A 19068-nucleotide genomic window follows, 5' to 3' on the forward strand; every position below is an offset into this window, starting at 1 on the left:
GGTAGTATGTGCTGTGGTTTATGATAATTTTACTTTATTTCATTTTTTATTTATATTTAATTTTATTACTTTTTATTTACATTTTTATTTATTTTTTTATTGCGCTATTATTCTGTTTTATATTCTTATTCCATATCAGTAAACAAAATCTATAAAATTTATATATAAATATATATGTATATTGTAAATACTTTAGTTCAAGTCAACTTTGACTATGTCGATAGTATAAAATGTGCTTTGAGGGTATAGCTGATGCTGCATGACAGTGTATATTTCATTACTGAAAAACTGTTTTATCCAAAAAAAAATAACCAACTTTTTTTTTAAAGTGAACGAATGGAATAGTTCTATTATTGTATTTTATAAAATCAGATATACTGTTTACGCTTAACTTAATATTATATGATTGAAACTGTTTCAAAAATCATATTATTGGAAAAAATTATTTAATTTTAGTGCAAAAATTTTGAAAATGTAATTTTATTCAATTTAAAGCCACTTTCACATGACATTTGTTTTTCATTTATTTCAGCCATGGTTGCACTTTTTATAAAAGAATAAAGCTAGTTTTAAGTGACCATTACTATCAACTGCACTTACAATTAAAACAAAGGTGCTTTAATATCAATTTCTGGCTACTATACAACAACAAATGTAGAGATTAGGATTATAAAAGTTGAGAAATGCAAGACTGTCACCCCCTGGATTTGTTTTACAAAACACTGCGCAACAAAAAGTAGTATTGACTAGATAATCTATGCTTTATGCTCACTCCATAAAGAACTGAAAACAAAATTCTTCCGTGACATTAAAAAATTATTTGAAGTTATTAACATAATTTTCTCCATATGTAGAAATCTGACGTGATCTGTATAATAAGATGACCCTTTACTTTTTGATTTTGAAAATGTCCATAATTTTTTGACTTATACTCATGTATTTATTGAATATAAACTTAAAAATTTAACTATGAAAATGTGAATCAAGTCAGGACCAGAAGTGTTACTGTGGTTGCAGGGAAAATTGCATTTTTCACATTTAGGTAATTGGTTATGTTTGCAGAGGAAGAGAAATTTTTGCTGTTAGGTAATCTTTGAGTCTCTTGTACATTCTTTTCATAGTGACAGCTATAGTCAAGCAAAGCTTATAAATGCCATGATAGCTTAGATATATGAGGAGTTTTATTGAGTAGAATTGTCTTGTTAGAAGGTAGAAAAGCATTTAGATATTCAGAAGTTTGTTTTTTCAGTTTAGCATTACAAAATTCTTGATTTAATTGAGGTGTTTGTAATTTTTATTTCCTGAAGTATTATAACTTTCATTTTATCTTAAAAGCTTTATTGACCAATCATAATTTTGATATAGTAGTAGTGGCATGTGATGCAAGAAAGCAAGTGTATAAGCTTATGCAGCATCAGCCAAAAAAAAAAAAAAAAATCACACCATTCCCTCCAAATGCCTGTCCAGTTCATCCTAAAATTTATTTAACCTATCAACTTCCACAACGACAGATGGAAGTTTGTTCCAGCAATTAACCACCCGCTGGCTAAAGGCAAATTTCTCCACATCTGTCTTTTCTTAATTTGAATTTATGCCCCCTTAGGTTCATAATCTGAACAAGTGGAAGGATCACATCAGAATTCAGCGTGCTCAACACATTCAATGCCTTATACACCTCAATCAGATCACTGCACAGGTGCCTAGTCTCCAGCCACTGCAATTTGCAGAACTTAAGCCTCTCTTGGTAAGAGAATCCATTCATTCCCCTCACCAATCTTGTTTCCCTTCTCTGTACACGCTCAAGCAAATCTACATCCTTCCTAAAATGAGACCTCCAGACCTGTATGCAGTACTCAAGGCGTGGCCTGACCATTGCCTTATATCGAGGGATAATCACCTCCTTTTCCCTGCTAGCAAAATTCCTATATATCATTGACAAAACCCCATGACCTGCCCTGGCAGACTGTTTGCATTGCTCATTATATCTGACTGCACAATTACTCCCAGGTCTTTTTCATTTTCTACAACCTTAAGTGTAGTACCACACAGTTAGTCCACGAAGAGCAGCACCCATTAATTACCACCCTCTGTCTTCTCCCACTCAACCATCCTTTTATCCATTGTAGCAACTTAATACCATTCTGCTCCAATTTGTACAATAGTCTTCCATGCGCAACAGTGTCAGAAGCTTTCCTGAAATCCAAATATATGATATCAAAATTATTTTTTGCATCCAGTTAGTTTGTAACCACATTATAATATCCTATCAAATTTGTCAGACAAGACTTTCCCTTAACAAACCCATGCTGTGTCTGAATTAATGCTGCAGTCTTGTCTAGATGATCCTGCAGTGCATCTTTAACCAGTGACTCCATTATTTTACCCAGAACAGAAGTTAAACTAACTGGTCTGTAATTACTCGTGTCACCCTTCGATCTCCCTTTGGGAATTGGGGATACATTTGCACATCTCCAGTCCGTGGGGACCTCCCCTGAGTCCAAGGATACTCTCATAATTATGGCTAAGGGTTTGCTTAGTTACTTTGCCGCCTCCTTTAATACAACTGGATAGATCCCATCCACCCCAGGTGCCTTTCTTATGTTTAACTTCAACAATTTCTCCTCCACTTTGCTCTCAGTTATTACAAAATCATTAAGCACCCTGCTACAATTTGATAACCTTCTGCCATTTTCTAACCTTAATAACTCCTCATGTTTGAATGTAGATGCAAAATACTCATTCAGTTTGTTTGCTATCTGAGCAGGATCATCAACAGTTGAACCATCGATATCAAGTGGACCAATCAGATTCATCCCCTTCCTTTTAGAGTTTATATAAGTAAAAAATCCTTGCTGTTTTTCTTAGCATCCTTTGCCAAAGATTTCTCTTAATCTGCCTTCATTTGATAACCATTAAGGCCTAAACCTTGAACAGTATTTCTTAATAGGTATGAAACATTTAGTAGCTTTCACTATTAATTCCTTGAATGCTTCCCAATTAGAATTTACTGTTGGTAACATTGTCAGTTGATCCCACTGTACTCACCTTTACGGAAGCAAAAACCCTTTCCTTTACCCCTGATGGTAATTGTATCTTTAAGTAAATCCCACATCAGTACACTGTGATCACTGCCACCTAGTGGTTCCTTTATCTGCAAATTCTTAATACATGAATGATCACTGCTGATAACCAGATCAAGAGTATTACCCTCTCTTTTTGCCTCTCGAACATGCTGCTGCAGAAAACAATCATCCAATAAATCCACAAAAGTCTTACTAGTGTGTGAGTGACCAACCCACAAGTTCCAGTCAATATCTGGGAAGTTAAAATCCCCCATTATAATACATTCTGGTTTACTAGCCCACTCTATTTCTCTGTACAATTGTTCATTGTACTCATTAGGCCTATAACACACTCCTACACTTATTTTTGCTTTCTCAGTGCTTATGTCACACCAAACTGACTCAACAGTGCACTGTTTATCTATATCAACTGCATGCACTTCTTTTGATTTTGTTTTTCTTAATTAACAGCATGACACTTCCTCCCTTCCTATCCTGTCAATCCTTTCTCTACACGTTGTACTCCCGAAATTCCAATTCTGCATCCCTAATATCAGTGTGATACCGTGTCTCTGATATCCCAAAAATATCTGCCTTTGATGTCTTGACCAACACTTCAAATTCATCAAATTTATTTACTATACTTCTAGCATTGGTATACATGCACCTATTCCTAGTTACCCTGACACATCCCATATACCCACCTGTTTCACGATGACTGCCATCAGTCCATGAAACCCCCAGCACCCCTCGCTCTAGGTCACTACTTATTCTAATAGAAGTTGTGTAAGAATCACCTTCACCTCTGCCTGCGGCTACTTTTAACCTTTTAGTCTGTGAATCCCCCCAAACTAGCAGTTTTCTGACCCACCTAACACTGCCTCGATAGCATCAGCAAATATTCTTGCATCCTTTCTATTTAAATGTATCCCATTCTTGTAGAAGGAGTCTCATGTTAACAAGCACAGACCACAGTGAAAAAAATTCTACCCCTTGAGCCTTGCACATTCCCTCCAGGGCCGAATTGATTGACAAGGCTCTCATCATGTACTTCCTCTCGTATTTGGGCAGAATTCCAGACACTTTCAAATTTAATCCTAACTCACGACTTTTTTGCAACATTGACCTGTACTTGTTAAGTAAATCTGCAGATCCCCTACTCTTAATGTCATTGGTGCCAACATATACAACAGTATCACCTTTTGTGCCCTTAAAAGATGATATATGCTTTACAACGTCATCAACTTTTGGCCCTGGCAGACATACCCTGGTCTTGTTCCATCTAACCTTTTTACACAATATATTCACCGTCTCCCTGACAATAGAGTCACCAGCAATAACTAGTTCCTTTGGGACCAGCACATTCTGCCTTGGAGATTGCAGCTGTGTTGCCTGATGGCCAGGAGTGAGCTTCGGCATTGAGTTGGGCAGCTGAGAGCTTGACAGGCCCCTCATATTAATTTCTCTGAGGGCATCTACCCTACACCTCAAGCTCTCATAGATGCCCAGTAGAACGGTGAGTTGATGCCTAATTTCTAGACACTCTCTGCACTTGGCACACACACAAAGACATCCTCCTTGGCTAGATCATGTTCTGTTTCAGAGAGTTCAGCAAACATTTCAAAAGTTGCACATTTTGCATTGGAGAATCACCCTTGAACACTTGAGGAAACTGTCACATTACTATTGAAGAAATTGCTACAGCATGCAAGTTTAGTGTTGCAAATTTTGAATCTAAGCACTGTTAACTCCTTGCATACTATTTGAAGAAGTTACGTTAACAGTGCATGCAACGACCAAAAGAATGCATACTTAATGGATTCCTTGGTATTTAGTGCTAGAACTGAAGGATTGGCTACTTAATTTGCGTTCCCTGCTTCTTCCGTTATGAACATACAGAAGATGCCTTGTTAAAACACACACACAGCGACCAGAGATGAATCCTGCATGCACCATTACACACCAGAAAGAAAACATGCCAGTTCAGAGTTTCACTACACAAGCTCACTCAGCCAGAGAAAGTCCATGCCCAAGCACTGGCCAAGAAAGTGTTACTTACTGTATTCTGGGATCACAAAGGAGTGATTCTAGAACATTATCTGGTTCTAGAAGAGAAACAGTTATGAGTAACAAGTATGATATGCTTCTGTCCCAATTACCCAATTAGAGCAAACAGTTCGAAAGAACATCAAGGTTTACTCTCCTTTGGGGATTGTGTGCGGGTGCACACATGCACATCTGTAGCATGATAGTGTCAAGGGGAAGTCTTGCCTGACCAACTTGATTGGATACTATGATGCAGTCACAAAAGAACTGGATGCAGGGAATAACTTTGATATTATATACTTGGATCTTAGAAAGGCTTTTGATACTGTTGCACATGGAAGACTGCTATACAAATTGGAGCAGTGTGACATTGGAGGCAAATTGCTGCTATGGATAAAGGAGGGATGGTTGAGGGGGAGAAGACAGAGAGTGGTAATCAATGGACACTGCTCATCGTGGACTAATGTTATTAGTGGAGTCCCTCAGGGCTCAGTGTTGGGTCCATTATTGTTTTCTGTATTTATAAATGATATTGATGATGGTATATTAAGTTTAATGTCCAAGTTTGCAGACGATACAAAGGTAGACAGGGTTGTCAATGACACTACTGACACTATGCTGCTGCAACAGGATCTGGAAAGGTTGAGCAGATGGGCTGAGAGGTGGCAAATGAAGTTTAACATTGAAAAATGTAAAGTACTACACATGGGAAACAGCAACCCCAGAGCAACGTATCAACTCTGTGGTACTACACTGACAGTGGTAGAGAATGAAAGGGACTTGGGGGTGGTTGTGCAGGCAGATATGAAGTTCTCTGAGCAGTGCAGACGGGCTGCAAGAGTAGCTCATGGAGTATTGTCAATGATATACAGGAATTTTTCCAGCAGGGATAAGGAGGTGATTATTCCATTGTATAAGGCAATGGTCAGGCCACACCTAGAGTACTGTATACAGGTCTGGAGGCTTCATTTCAAGAAGGATGTAGAGCTGCTGGAACGAGTACAGAGAAGGGCAACAAGATTAGTGAATGGAACAAAGGGGTGCTCTTACGAAGAAAGGCTTAAGTTTTGCAAATTACAGTGTCTGGAGACTAGGCACCAGCGAGGTGATCTGATAGGGGTGTATAAAGCCTTGAATGGTTTAAGCATGCTCAATGCTGATGGGATTCTTCCTCTAGCTCAGAAAAATCACCTGAGAGGGCATAAATTCAAATTGAGGAAAGACAGATGTAGGATAGACGTGCGGAAATTTGCCTTTAGCCAGCGGGTGGTTGGTTGGTGGAACAGACTCCCATCCCTTGTGGTGGAGGTTGATAGCCTAAATAGGTTTAAGGCTCAGCTGGACAGGTATTTTGAATGAACAGAGGGGTGAAGTGGAAGTGGTTTTTTTTTTTCTTTTGGCTGATGCTGCATAAGCTTGCTTTCTTGCATCAAATGCCTCTACTAATGCTAATGCTAATAATGTTCTACTCACTCTACGTTGAATTAAGTATAGGAGATGTAGGTTGAGGTATTACCCATCCTCCACTTTTTTTTTTTTTTTTTTTTGCCACTAAAAAAACTCGCTAAGAGGGACATAATTTCTCCTCATCAGAGGAGAAATTACGTCTCTCTTAGCGAGTATACAAGATGGCAGTATACAAATGGCTTCAACACCAACCACAAAACTTCCTCTCATGAGGAATCCAAGCATTAGTGCAGCATTTTAGGAAGTGCATCAAATGTAATGGGGACTACGTTGAAAACTGACATACAGTAGACTCTCAATTTTCCAGGATAGATGGTAAAAAACAAATCCCGCATAATCGATTTCCTGGTTAATCCAAAAATACAGAAGTCCTCGACATATGTAAGTTAAGAAGTAACTTCTTACTTCGTTGAGTTTTACATAACTCAGGAATGACTAATAACAAATTGTTGCTATATTATTATTGACCAATCTGAATTCAGCACGTTACTTGTTAATCTTTCACCATTTTCATACATTCTTATTAGTTTAATTTTCTAATCCAAATCGATTGCTTTCCTTTTCTTGGTAGATTTACTAGTACTGCTGTCACTTATTCTCTTAGTCAGCACCATGATAACTGTCAAAATGAAATTTTCTGTAAAGAACCTCACAGGGTTAAGGCGAAATCTCACTATTATCACCCCGCACAAGCTCACATTTTACTAAAGCAGATTTCTGGAGGTCACTACCATAAAACAATAAAAACAAATTGCACTTTCCATGTTATTTGGACTTTTCTTTTCATGCATCTAATTATAAATGGATAGTAAACTTATTGCATTTGTGAAAATACTGATAGCTAGAATTCTGTGGATTTTTACGTTATTATGGTGAAATGTGTGTTATTGAAATCTTCAATCATTGAAACCTTCATTGAAATCATCAATCATATGAAAAAAAAACCATAAATAAATTGTAAGAATCTTCTCTTCTTTCCTATTTTTTTGCTTGTTGCTCCATACCTCACTTGTGCAATTTTTTTTAAATTTTACAATCCTAAAAAAAATAGTGAAAAAAACATTTACCCAGTTGCGTAAGTTGGGGACTTACTGTATCGAAAAATGTTCAGCAACCTATGTAAAAATATAGCGATAGATAAAAAATTAAAAATTTACCACGTGCTACTCTCGTATCCAATACAATGCTTTTTTGCGATGTCAATTTTAAATCTAATAGCTTCCCTTTATTTTTTTACGATGTTGCGTATGGTTTGGTCACCAACATTATAATGGTTCATTAAAGATTTAACAGATGCACCATTTTCAAACTTTTGAATAATTTCAAGTTTTTGTTTAACTGAAAGCGCAACTCTTTTGCGTTAACCCATCGTTTTCACGATTTATAAACAAAGCAAAAAAAAATTTTACTATAAAAAAAATTTCAACATCCTTGATATAAAGAGACAAAATTTGTCTTTTTTGTGGTGCAAAAAGACACAACAATTGACACGACACACTAAAACAAACTAAACATTTGGTCTCTCTTTTTTTTTCTTTTTTGAGCAGCGGGTGTGAAGGCAGCGGGGTTGCAAGATAATGGATACACTAATCTCCCAATGACAACTTATAATGCCGCTTCTTGTCGCTTATTTCCGACTTGTAAAACATCCGTTTATAACTACTGTATTCTAGTCATATGATTTTTTTTTTTTTTTTTTTTTCCTTTTAATTTGGAGTCTTGAAGTGTCCCGGTAAATTGAGAGTCTGCTGTACATAGTTTCAAGGAAACTGTGTATGTCAATCTTTGATGTAGGTGAAATTGTGAAATACAACTTTAACTTTTACTGTTATTATTTTGAATAATCTTTGTAATATTCTTGAATCTGCCCAGTAAAGTATATATAAAAAAAAAAAAGGTAAGTTGCAGCCATTATCAACCCACTGCAGGATGGAAGCTTCCCCAACAATTCATGTTGAGGGAAATGGACCATAATCTGCCATGCTGGTCCAGTGTAGGTTGACAGATCAACCATATTTAGCAGTTAAAGGCTTGAACCCCGGTCTACTCAAAAAGCGTGTGCTACTGCACTCCCGCTTCTCACTACTCAGCTATGGAGGCCACCAGTAAAGTATATTATATGTAAACTAGAATGAGTCATTTTGTATAGAGATGTCTGTATCACTGAGAAGCTGGAACAGAATTACTTTTGGACATAATGTAAAATGCATTTGAATATTTGTTTCTTTGAATGTGAAATACAGTTCTTTTTTTTGTCGGTATTGCATTTCACAAAAATGCAATTGTATCGTGAAATTTATTGTCAAATGCTATTTGTGAAATTTGTCATTATTAGTACTGAAAGATCCACTTATAGGTTGGTTCTTTTTTTTTTTTTCAGGCTGCTTGGAATATTTTGGAAATTTGCCAGAATAGGTAGGCATTTTTGTGCATTTTTTTTTTTTTTTTGAATTGAATTCGTTTTTTTTTTTTTTTTCCTTTAATGTAATATTTTTTTAAATTGCCAAATAACATATTACAAGTGTTAATAAAGTGTCAGGCTTCTTAGCAGTAGTTATAGTTATAGATCGTTTCTTATACTGAAATTTTAGACCTCCCCTCCCTTTCCAGTTTACCAAGTGTGTCCTTGCAAGGAATTGCCAATTTCCACTGATCCTGTTCTCTATATTAGGCAAGCAGGGGAAGGTGGGACAGTGCTGTAATTATTTTAATTTTTCACTGATAGAGCTTCCAGTTTTATTAGTTGTTTCAAACAAGAGAGAAGTCATGTTTGCTTAGTTAAAAGTGAAATCTGGGCCAAGGAAGTGTGGTAAATGAAAATTGTATCTGCCAAAATCAAAAGAATGTTTAGGTAAGGTAGTTAGATTTTATGATATAATTAATAAATGCATCGCCTTTGTGTTCAGATGTTGTTGGTGTAAATTAACTGTTACATAAATTAATTACATGAGTAATATATTTAAAGCACAAGGCACTTGCAGTTGAAATGTTTCATACAGTGGGCATTCAAAAAAATTATAACAGCAGCTGCATCTTGTCTTCAGTTCACCAATCAGTTTTTTTGTTTGGTAAAAGAGGTGAGAAATAGTTTAAAATGGAAAACTTAGTCTTAATTCTAACACTGTATTGTATAAGATCAAAAAACATCAGATAAACTTCTGCAGATTCACTATGCCATGCAAAATCAGTCCACAATAACAAACTGCTGTCACATACCCAGATATTGAAGCTGCCTTTGATGCCATCAACATGTTGGCACTCCTCTGTTTGAATCCCCCTATTTAATCATCCAGAGCAGGGGTCAGCAAACTTTTTTTGGAAAGGGCCAGATCATAAAATTTTTAGGCTCGGCAGGCCAGGTAGCAAGCTCGAAGATATTTACATGGGTAATTCTACTCATAGAGCAACAAAAAAAAAAAAAACAGGTTCAAAATCTTTTTATTAGGAAGTGATATTTTACATAATATTTATACACATGCTGACACAAAAAAAAATGAATAAAATATTTCCATTTATTAATAAATGTATTATAAACTGGTTAAATTTTGTACTAATGCGATGAATGTAATTGTTTTTTCTGAGATAATATTTCATCATACTGGAGTTCGAAGTTAGTACTTCCTATCATTAAAGTTGTTTGCAAATGGTCATCCGTTAATAATGATCTGTATTGCGATTTTACATATTTCATTTTTGAAAATGTCTTTTCACCTTGGTAAGTACTCTCAAATACAGATATGAATCCCTGTGCATATGATTTTAATTGACCGTATTTATCTTCCGAAAGATATTTATAGAATTGGGTTAGATCCATTTCTTTAAACTTGACCTTTAGCATATCATCATTTTGCAGATCAATCACTCCTCAATGTACAGTCAAATGGATTATAGTGTATAGTATAGTGTATACTGTGTTCGTGTCTAACGGCACCAGGGGTTTCCCCCATCTCCGCGTTGCTTTCATTGTTGGTGTACCAGTTCACTGGGAAGGCCAGAGATTTAAAAGTGTATGGATTTTGTAAGTGTAGAGTTGTGTTTCGTTGTTCTTCTGGCCATTTAGCCGCTAGACCCCTGCTGGGGCCCAACGTTGTCCACACTATGCCTCGGGGAGGCAGACCAAGTACCCAGTAATTTTACATTTTCACTCTGGCAGGTCCTGCCACCTAATTTCCTGAGATTTCAGTGGCAAGGACCTATAAAAAAAAAAATAATAAATAAATAAATAAAATAAAAAAAAAATAAAAAATAAAATAAATAAATAAAAAAAAATAAAAATAAATAAATAAAATAAAATAAAATAAAATATAAAAATAAATAAATAAAATAATTTAATAGTATTGGGAAGTAGTCGCTGAAAGGTAGACTAAAAGGGGTTTTCATATGCATTTGGAATTTTGACATTTTTTTTTTTTTTTTTTTTTTTTTAAATTTTGACATCCGCTAGTGTTTAGGCAGAGTAGGGGGGGGAGACTGAAGACAGGTGGGGGAAAGCCAGAAATATGGAGCCAATAGGGAAGGTGACCCCAGGTCAGAGATTTAAATTTAGACTATGTGGGGTTACGCTGTGAAAGTGAACAGAGTAGGGAAGAGACTGAAGGCTAGGGGGGAGGAAATAGGAAGTAAGGGGTCGATAGAGGAGGTGACCCCTGTGGTCAGTGGGGCAGGCCCATGTCCCACTAGGAGGAAAAGGAGGGCGAGGAGGGGAAGAGACAGTGAAACCATCTCCTTCCCTCCTCAGGGAAGTGGAAAGAAAGTACCGTGCAATAGAGCACAGGTATAGCCTGTTGCGCTGGCAGCAGAGCTGCAATGAGGTCAAGTCCATGGTAGGTCTTCTATTTGAGTTCTACTTCTTCTAAAAAGATGTCAACTTCTAGGATTGTAGGTCATTCCTGGGACAAGTCCTGTCTTTGCAGTTCAGGTTGTTGAGGTTGTGTTTGCAGTCTATCATCAAGTTTTTTGGTTTTAATCTTCTTTCATTTAAAGAGGAGAAATGCTGGTTGGTGATTAGTTTTGTCTTTGCGTCGTCATGGTTGAGTGGCATTTCTTCTTTTTCTCAGTGAATGGCAATTTGTACCCTTCTTCTCACGAAGAGGTCCTGGGCGAATCGTGACAATGCTTTATAATCCTCTTCGGTTTCAAGGAGGAGAAATCTTGTCCTCTTGGAAGATATCTCACTTTTGCAATTAGAATACATCTTAGGTCTTCATATATGGGACAGTCAAACATAAGATGGTTCCAATCTTCTATTTCTCCACAAGTGCAATGTGGGTTGTCTGTGAGTCTGAAGCCAGTGAGCTTTGCATTGAAGGGGCCATGCCCTGTTATTAAGTACGTTGTATGAAGTCCTGGGAAGAACCATGATGGTGATTTCTGGTATACTCTGTTTGTGTGTGTGGAAAAAACTTGCGGGTGATCTCTCCTTTGGTGGTACCAGCCCATCTGTTTTGCCACTCCTGTAGCAGGTGGTTCTGTAAGCGTTCTTTTTCTGCCTTCCTATTATTAGTGGGATCAGTTGTAAAATTCAGGAAGGTAACTGGGACTCCTTTGGAAAGGTAATAGAGCAGTCCAGTTCTAACGATTTCTAGGTCTAATGGGAGCGTTCCTGCTATTACTTGTAAGGCTGGTGTACTCACTGTACTGCAGGTGCGGGTTATGGCACGGAGGATGGATCGCTGGGTAGAATCCAGCGTTCTTCTATTCACTACTAGTGTGGTCTTATCGTACCATATGGCCGAAGCATATGAGATTGCTGGTATGAAAACTGTCTTATAATAGAGTGCCAGGGTTCTCTTGTTGAGGCCCCAGTCTCTACATGAGACCCTGGCCACCAGGGCCGAGTAGTTCCCGATCTTCGTTCTGATGTATTTAAGGTGTGGCTGAAAGGATAGTTTGCTGTCTAGGAGAATACCTAAATATTTGAGCTGTGGTGCCAATTTTATCGTGCTCCCATCAATTTTAATTTGGGGTGGTCTACGCAGGTCGAGAGAGCCTTTAAGGAGAATGGATGAGGTTTTCACAGGTGATATTGTGAGAAAGTTCTTTGCTGCCCAAGTTTGAAGCAGTCGAAGGGCATGGTTGGCCAGGGTCTCAAGCTGAGCTCTTGAGTTTGCTTCCACTGTAAGGATCAGGTCATCTGCAAAAGCGTGGGATTTGACTTCTAGGTCCATTCTCAAGAACTCATCAAAGACAATGTTCCAGAGCAATGGGCCCAGCACAGACCCCTGCGGACAGCCTCTGTAGATCTCTTTTACTATATTCTTGTACGGGGTATTGATCTCGACCTTTCTCTGTGATAGGTAATCTTTTATAGTGTTGAATAGATTTATTGGCACCCTGGCCTCCCTCAGCCTACCGAGGACACTTGGCCACCAGAGTGAGTCAAATGCCCCGGCGAAGTCAATGGAGATCAGGAGGAAGTATTTCCTGCTGCATTCCCTCGCTGCAGTGAGCAGGTTTTTCAATGCATCTATTGTGGAGGAACCTGGTTTGAACCCATATTGGTTCACCGCCGGTAGTCCTGCTGCTTCATAGTGCTGGGAAATTCTTTTATGCAGTAATCTTTCGTATAGTTTACTCACCACTGATAGAAGTGCAATGGGTCTATACGAGTCTGGATTCTCTGGCTGTTTGGTTGGGTTCTTCAAAATTAACTTAATATTTGCTGTCTTCCATTCAGTTGGGTATTTTCCTGCTTCCATACAGCAGTTAAACAGATCCAGCAGAAGCTTCGGTGCATATTCAGCTACCTTTTTAACAATTTCCAGCTCGATCAGATCTAAGCCTGGACATTTCTTGGGTTTGATCCCTGCGACGGCTACTAGGAGCTCCTCCCGTGAGAAAGGGGGTTCCTGCTGTGATGTGTCATAATTCTGGTTTTCTTGGCACAATTGGTGCTGTTCTTGTTGGATTGGTATAGCTGGGTCCTTGAAAATAACGCCGAGAATATTTTCCATTGATTGCTCCCAAGTTGTGGTGAGTACACCCTGCGGTGTCCGAGTAGATGTTAAAACTTCGCCTCTGGGGAGTTTGTTGATGGTGACTTTGTAAACCCCCCCAGGGGTTAGCATTTCCTGTTGTGGAGACCAAGCCCTCCCATGATCTCTTTTTACTTTTCTTGATAGTTTCTGTATAATGATTCCTGACATCTCTGTAGTGCTGCCTAAGCACTTCAACTTCTGCAGCTGGCCAGGTCCTCCGTGCTCTTTGGAAGTCTTTCCTTCTTTTAATTACTTCTCTCCTTAGTTGCTGAATCTCAGGTGTCCACCAGGGAACTGCACCAGGCAGTGGATTTTTTCTTTTTATAGCTGTTGCACTGGCACTTGTAATAATTTCTGTTACCTTCGTTGGCATGAGTCAGGATCACTCCATTGGTCCAGCATCTCTTGGTTATTTTCTACCGTTGCAGTCAACATGTTCCTGAAGAGCTCCCAGTCTGCTTTACCTATGGCAAATCTGTTATGGAGTTGCTTGATTGGCGATGTTCTTGTTAGAGTTCTGGTAATTTGAAAGGTTATTACACGGTGATCTGATGTTGTCCATGAGTTTTGCACCCTCCAGTTGGTTACGAACGGTGCAATACTTCCTGTAGCAAGAGAGACGTCAATCGTGGACTCCCAAAGAGTGTTGCAAAAGGTCGGAAGCTGGTGTGGCTGATTAAGGACTGAGATCTGGGAGCCAATGAGGAACTCCTCAAGAAGTTCCTCAAGCCGTTCCTGGTACCCCGTCTGTCCGGCGTTGTGCTAAACCAGGCTGGTGAGCGGCAGTTTACGTCTGCACCAATTATTATCTTTTGATTCGGTAGTACATCAAGGAGGTGTTGTAAGTAATTAATTGCAAAAGTGATTTCTTCTCCGGGCCTACAATATAGTGCGACAATGTAAAAGGCGCCCAAGGCTGTAATAATGTGGGCGCAGGCAGCCCAAGCCGTACAAAGTTGTGTAATTCTGGTAGCAGTAATATGTTGGTTCCTGATTAGGATAGCTGCCCAGGGAGTGTCTACATCCGTCTGAATTATCTTGTAGTTCAGGGGATATCCCCTAACACTCTTTGCATTCACATATGGCTCCTGGAGTATGACAATATCAGCATTTTCTTCGTCCGATTTTACACGGATTTGGTCGGCCACTGCTCTGGCCCTCTGCGCATTTACTTGAAAGAACTTAATCATAGTAGTGTTAAACTTTTTAATACGTGTCCCCATAATTGATTCGTCCTTGGTATAAACTTCTGGCTTTTATGTAGGTTGGACACTAGGGATCCCTGATTGAATGGTTGCAGTCTATTCTCAGTGACTTGCAGTTTATGCAAACTGGCTCCTTGGCTTTGTTGGGGCAAGCATTGTAATCATGCCCTTTCTCAGAGCAGTGACCGCAGGTGGGGTGGTTTGCATGCATGTGTGGGAGGTGTGGCCGTATTTGCAACACCTAAAGCATTTGGGCACGGCTATATGCTCCCGGAAGCGGTGGTTTCTCCATTCAATGTAGATCCTGGCGTGATTCTTTATCATCTGCCATGCTTCTGGAGAGAGCTCCACGATCCAGTTTGTACTTGCGCCATTCCTGGATTTAGTAGAGTATCTTGGTATTACTAGATTGTGCGATTCCGTGTCAGGAAGTGTGTTTCGCAAATTCCTCTGATATATTTCTTCTGCTAGGTGTTGTGGTGAGATTTCTTTACTGACGTCAAAAATGGCTATGGACGGTCTCTTTCTTTTGGGTGACTCAGCTTTCAGTCCAAGGGTTTCAATCTTGGGATTCTTAATGATGCTTTGCACTTCTTTTTCACTCTGTGTTTCAATTACCACTCCCACATTTCTCATCTTTCTAATTCCCTTAATTCTTGTTTGCTTTAAGTCCTCTTTCATGTTGGCTATTATCTTGTTTTTAATGTCCTCACTAGTACAGGTTTCTTCTGTATCCTTTGGCCAGACTATCACTATATTCGGCGTTGGTAGAAGCGGTTTCTTTGTGATTGGTTTCTTTCCCGCTGTTGTTGATGGTGTTGGAATCCTCAAGGCATCGGAATAGGAGTGAGAACGCTGTGGCGTTTTATCTCTCTCTTCTAGTAAGGCATCAAGTTTTGCCTTAGTTTTTTCCTGTTCCAGATGCTCTGTAAGAAGGATTGTCTCTAACTGGCTCCATAAAGCGACAATATCGCCGCGAAGGGAAGTATTAATCCGGCTGGTTGGCTCTTTCATAAGAGTTTCTAGTTTTGTCCTCAAGACAAGTACCTGTTCCAACACTGTACCCTCTGGTAGGGTAGGATCCAAGGATACAAATGATTGCTGTTTGTTTGGGCCATCATTACTTTTTTCTGCTTGCTTTGCTCGGTCGTTCTCTGGGAGAATTTGCGAGTTGTTGTTTCCCTGCGATTCCTTTAGTTCGGATTGACTCCGTGTCTCACGATCAGAATTGGGTACAACCGTTTTCTTATACTTTTTCTTTGAGGTTGGGGTAGGCTGGGGGTACTCAGTCTCATCCAACAGCTCGACTTCAGGGGCATCTTGGGATTGATTTTCCCTCTTATCCTGGCACACAAATGTTTTCTCCATGATAATTCGCCTTACCGATTATAGTTCGGATAAACGGGATGTCTATCTATCTTTTGGAAAAAAAAAATAAATAAATAAAATAAATAAATAAAAAAATATAAATTTTCTTTCCTTTCCCTTTTCTTCCGTTTGATCCAAACCACAAGTTCATGGGATAATTTGTTTTAAAAGCTAAAGTTGATAAACGCTGTCAGACGTCCAAGATTAAGAAGCAGTCAAATGGATTTTGAAATATGGAAATGTCTTTTGCACTTGCATCAAGATCCGAAAAACGCTGTTGTAACTGTAGTTTAAATTCAGAAAATATATCCGCCGCAAATTTTTTTGTGAATGGGGATTTCGCTAATATTTGAAATTTTTTACAGCATGGAAAATGGTCAAACTTGGTTAATGTGATTTGTGTTTCAAACAGTGCAAACTTTTGACGATATGACTTTATGATAGAATACGTTTCACATATGAGCACTGTTTTCCCCTGTAATTTTAAGTTAAATTTGTTAAGATATCCCACAATGTCTGTAGGAAATGCTAATTTCCATAGCCATTCATTGTTAGATAATAGTGGTTGTGGGCAGTTTTTTCTCATTTAGAAAAATTTCTTTTGCTTCTCTGAGTTCAAAAAATCTCAATAAAACTTTTCCATTGCTGAGCCATCAAACTGCTGTATGGTAGGGTAAATCAGGATATTCGCTTCAATCTCTAATAAAAAAAATCACGAAACTGACGATGGTTAAGTCCACGAGAGCGAATAAAGTTAACCGCTGACACAACTGGTTTAATAACACATGACAGATTGAGGTGTTTTCCACAAAGAGCCTGCTGGTGAATAATACAATGAATTACCAGAGGTTTTGAACATTTAGCTTCTTCACAAGCCTTAAAAATTTGTCCAACTAATCCTTTCCCATTCCACACATATTTTTACCATCATCAGTTGGGACACATTTTAACTGATTCCATTGCAAATTGTACTGTGTTAGCGTTTTCTCGACTTCCTTGAAGGTATCTTCGCCTGTAGTTGTTCCATGCAGACTATTCATAAAAGCTAATTCTTCAGTAATCTCAAACTCAGTATTGACTCCTTGAATAAACAGCAACAATTGGGCAGTATCAGTAATGTCTGTAGACTCATCAAGAGCCAACGAAAACCACTTGAAATTTTTTGCCTTGTCTTTTAATCGACTCTTGATGTGGCTCCCGATGTCCTCAACTCTTCTAACAGTTGTTCTCACCGAAAGACTGACAGATCTTCTCTGGACACATTTCTTCGGCTGCCACAAGCAAACATGATTTAATTAATTCATCATCGGTAAATGGTTTCCATTTCTTGGCTAATAAATGAGCTATTCGTAAGCTTACTTTAGTTACTGCTTCATTATCATTTTTTATTTTAATGAATAAATTGTGTTGTGATGATGCATTACATTTTAATCTTTCCAATTTTAGCTGCCGTTGATTTTCTGAGTTTTGAATATTGTGCCACATGCTTACTTTGGTAATGACAACGTATATTGTACTCTTCGCACAGCTATTGTGTCATTACATAATAAACATGATACTTTGTCATTTATTTCTATGACAAAATAATTCACACTCCATTCAGCTTTAAAAGCATGACATTCGAAGTCCACTTTTCTCTTCATATTTGGTCTTGAAGGTGACATGGAAATGGTGCGTAATAAATAAAAGGAAAAAAAAATATCGCAGAGCATAAAAAAATATCGCTGTGACAGACAAAAAAAAAATATCGCTGTGACAGACAATACCGTGTGCGCTGCTAAAGCAAAACTGAGAGAAATGCTGGCAACACTTGTTCTACGGTAGACGACGGAATGCGAATATGCGATGCCAGTAGCGCCACTTGCGGTCATTATTCTCAACTCGACTGTCGGCTATTGCAGCGCGTAATTTGATTTATTTTAATTTTTTTTCATGTAAAAAACAATATTAACCCGCGGGCTGTAGTTTGCCAACCCCTGATCCAGAGTAATATTCTCTGGATAAAAAAAAAAATTTTTTTTTAAAATCTACAATTTCCAAATTCCCAAACTATAAGTGTAATATGGTGAGGCAGGAAATTTTTTCCCACCCACTCTACTTCACCCTTTTCCGACTACTCAACCCCTTCCCCCCACACACACACTTTTGAAATACGGCAATGGAATGTGCCCGGGCTATAAAAGACTTCCTCCACACGTATTCACCCTCCTTTGAAGATGGTATTAACGAAAAGCCCCATCAGGCTTCAGGACCTTCCATGGACTAATTGAGTCCCTCCCACTTTGACTGGCTACAGTGCATGCTGCGAAAGATGCATATTCTGGATATTAGATAGGTGGTAATATTAATGTGACTGGACCCTGGTATATATATATATATATATATATATATATATATATGTAAACCTAACATGATATAGAATTGTAAAATATAGGTAATATTTGCATTATGTAAGTAATCATTACATAACATATTACAATTTTATGTTTAATTTTTATTATTTAATTTTATTAATATTATGCAAATTATACGTCCATAAAAAAATTATCCCAGGGGTTCACATCTGGTGAGTATGGGCTTGGCACATCCAGGGTCCTGAGCTGGATATCATCATTCTTCTTTTCTTAGTGATTCCTTTCTACTTCTCTCTCTCTCTCTCTCTCTCTCTCTCTCTCTCTCTCTCTCTCTCTCTCTCTCTCTCTCTCTCTATTATTATTATTATTATTATTATTATTATTATTGACCTTTTCTCCTTATGGGATTTTTTCCACCCTGTAACTAGTACCAATTGTAAGGAGTGATTGGTTGTGTGTGGGTACTATTATTATCACTGTTGGTCAAGGAACTCTCTGACTATCTTACAGGTGTTTAGGACTGCAGCTTTCCAGAGTTCCATATAAGTGCTCTCTGGGAGGCATATTGCTGCTAGGTTCTTATGGAGAC

At 38.3% G+C, this 19068-nt stretch overlaps 1 protein-coding gene across 1 annotated transcript in view; it reads left to right on the forward strand.

Annotated features, from left to right (window-relative positions):
• ksh (transmembrane protein 167A-like protein ksh) overlaps window positions 1–19068 on the forward strand; it is a 98903-nt gene that overhangs the window by 53784 nt on the left and 26051 nt on the right. Inside the window, exon 3 of the mRNA XM_090377129.1 lies at window positions 8956–8990. Coding sequence (XP_090233255.1) covers window positions 8956–8990 — 35 coding nt within the window. The remainder of the gene's footprint in view (window positions 1–8955; window positions 8991–19068) is intronic.

Source organism: Mastigoproctus giganteus, chromosome 7 (genome assembly GCF_048544385.1).
Source record: "Mastigoproctus giganteus isolate SK-2022 chromosome 7, ASM4854438v1, whole genome shotgun sequence".
Taxonomy (NCBI): domain Eukaryota; kingdom Metazoa; phylum Arthropoda; class Arachnida; order Uropygi; family Thelyphonidae; genus Mastigoproctus; species Mastigoproctus giganteus.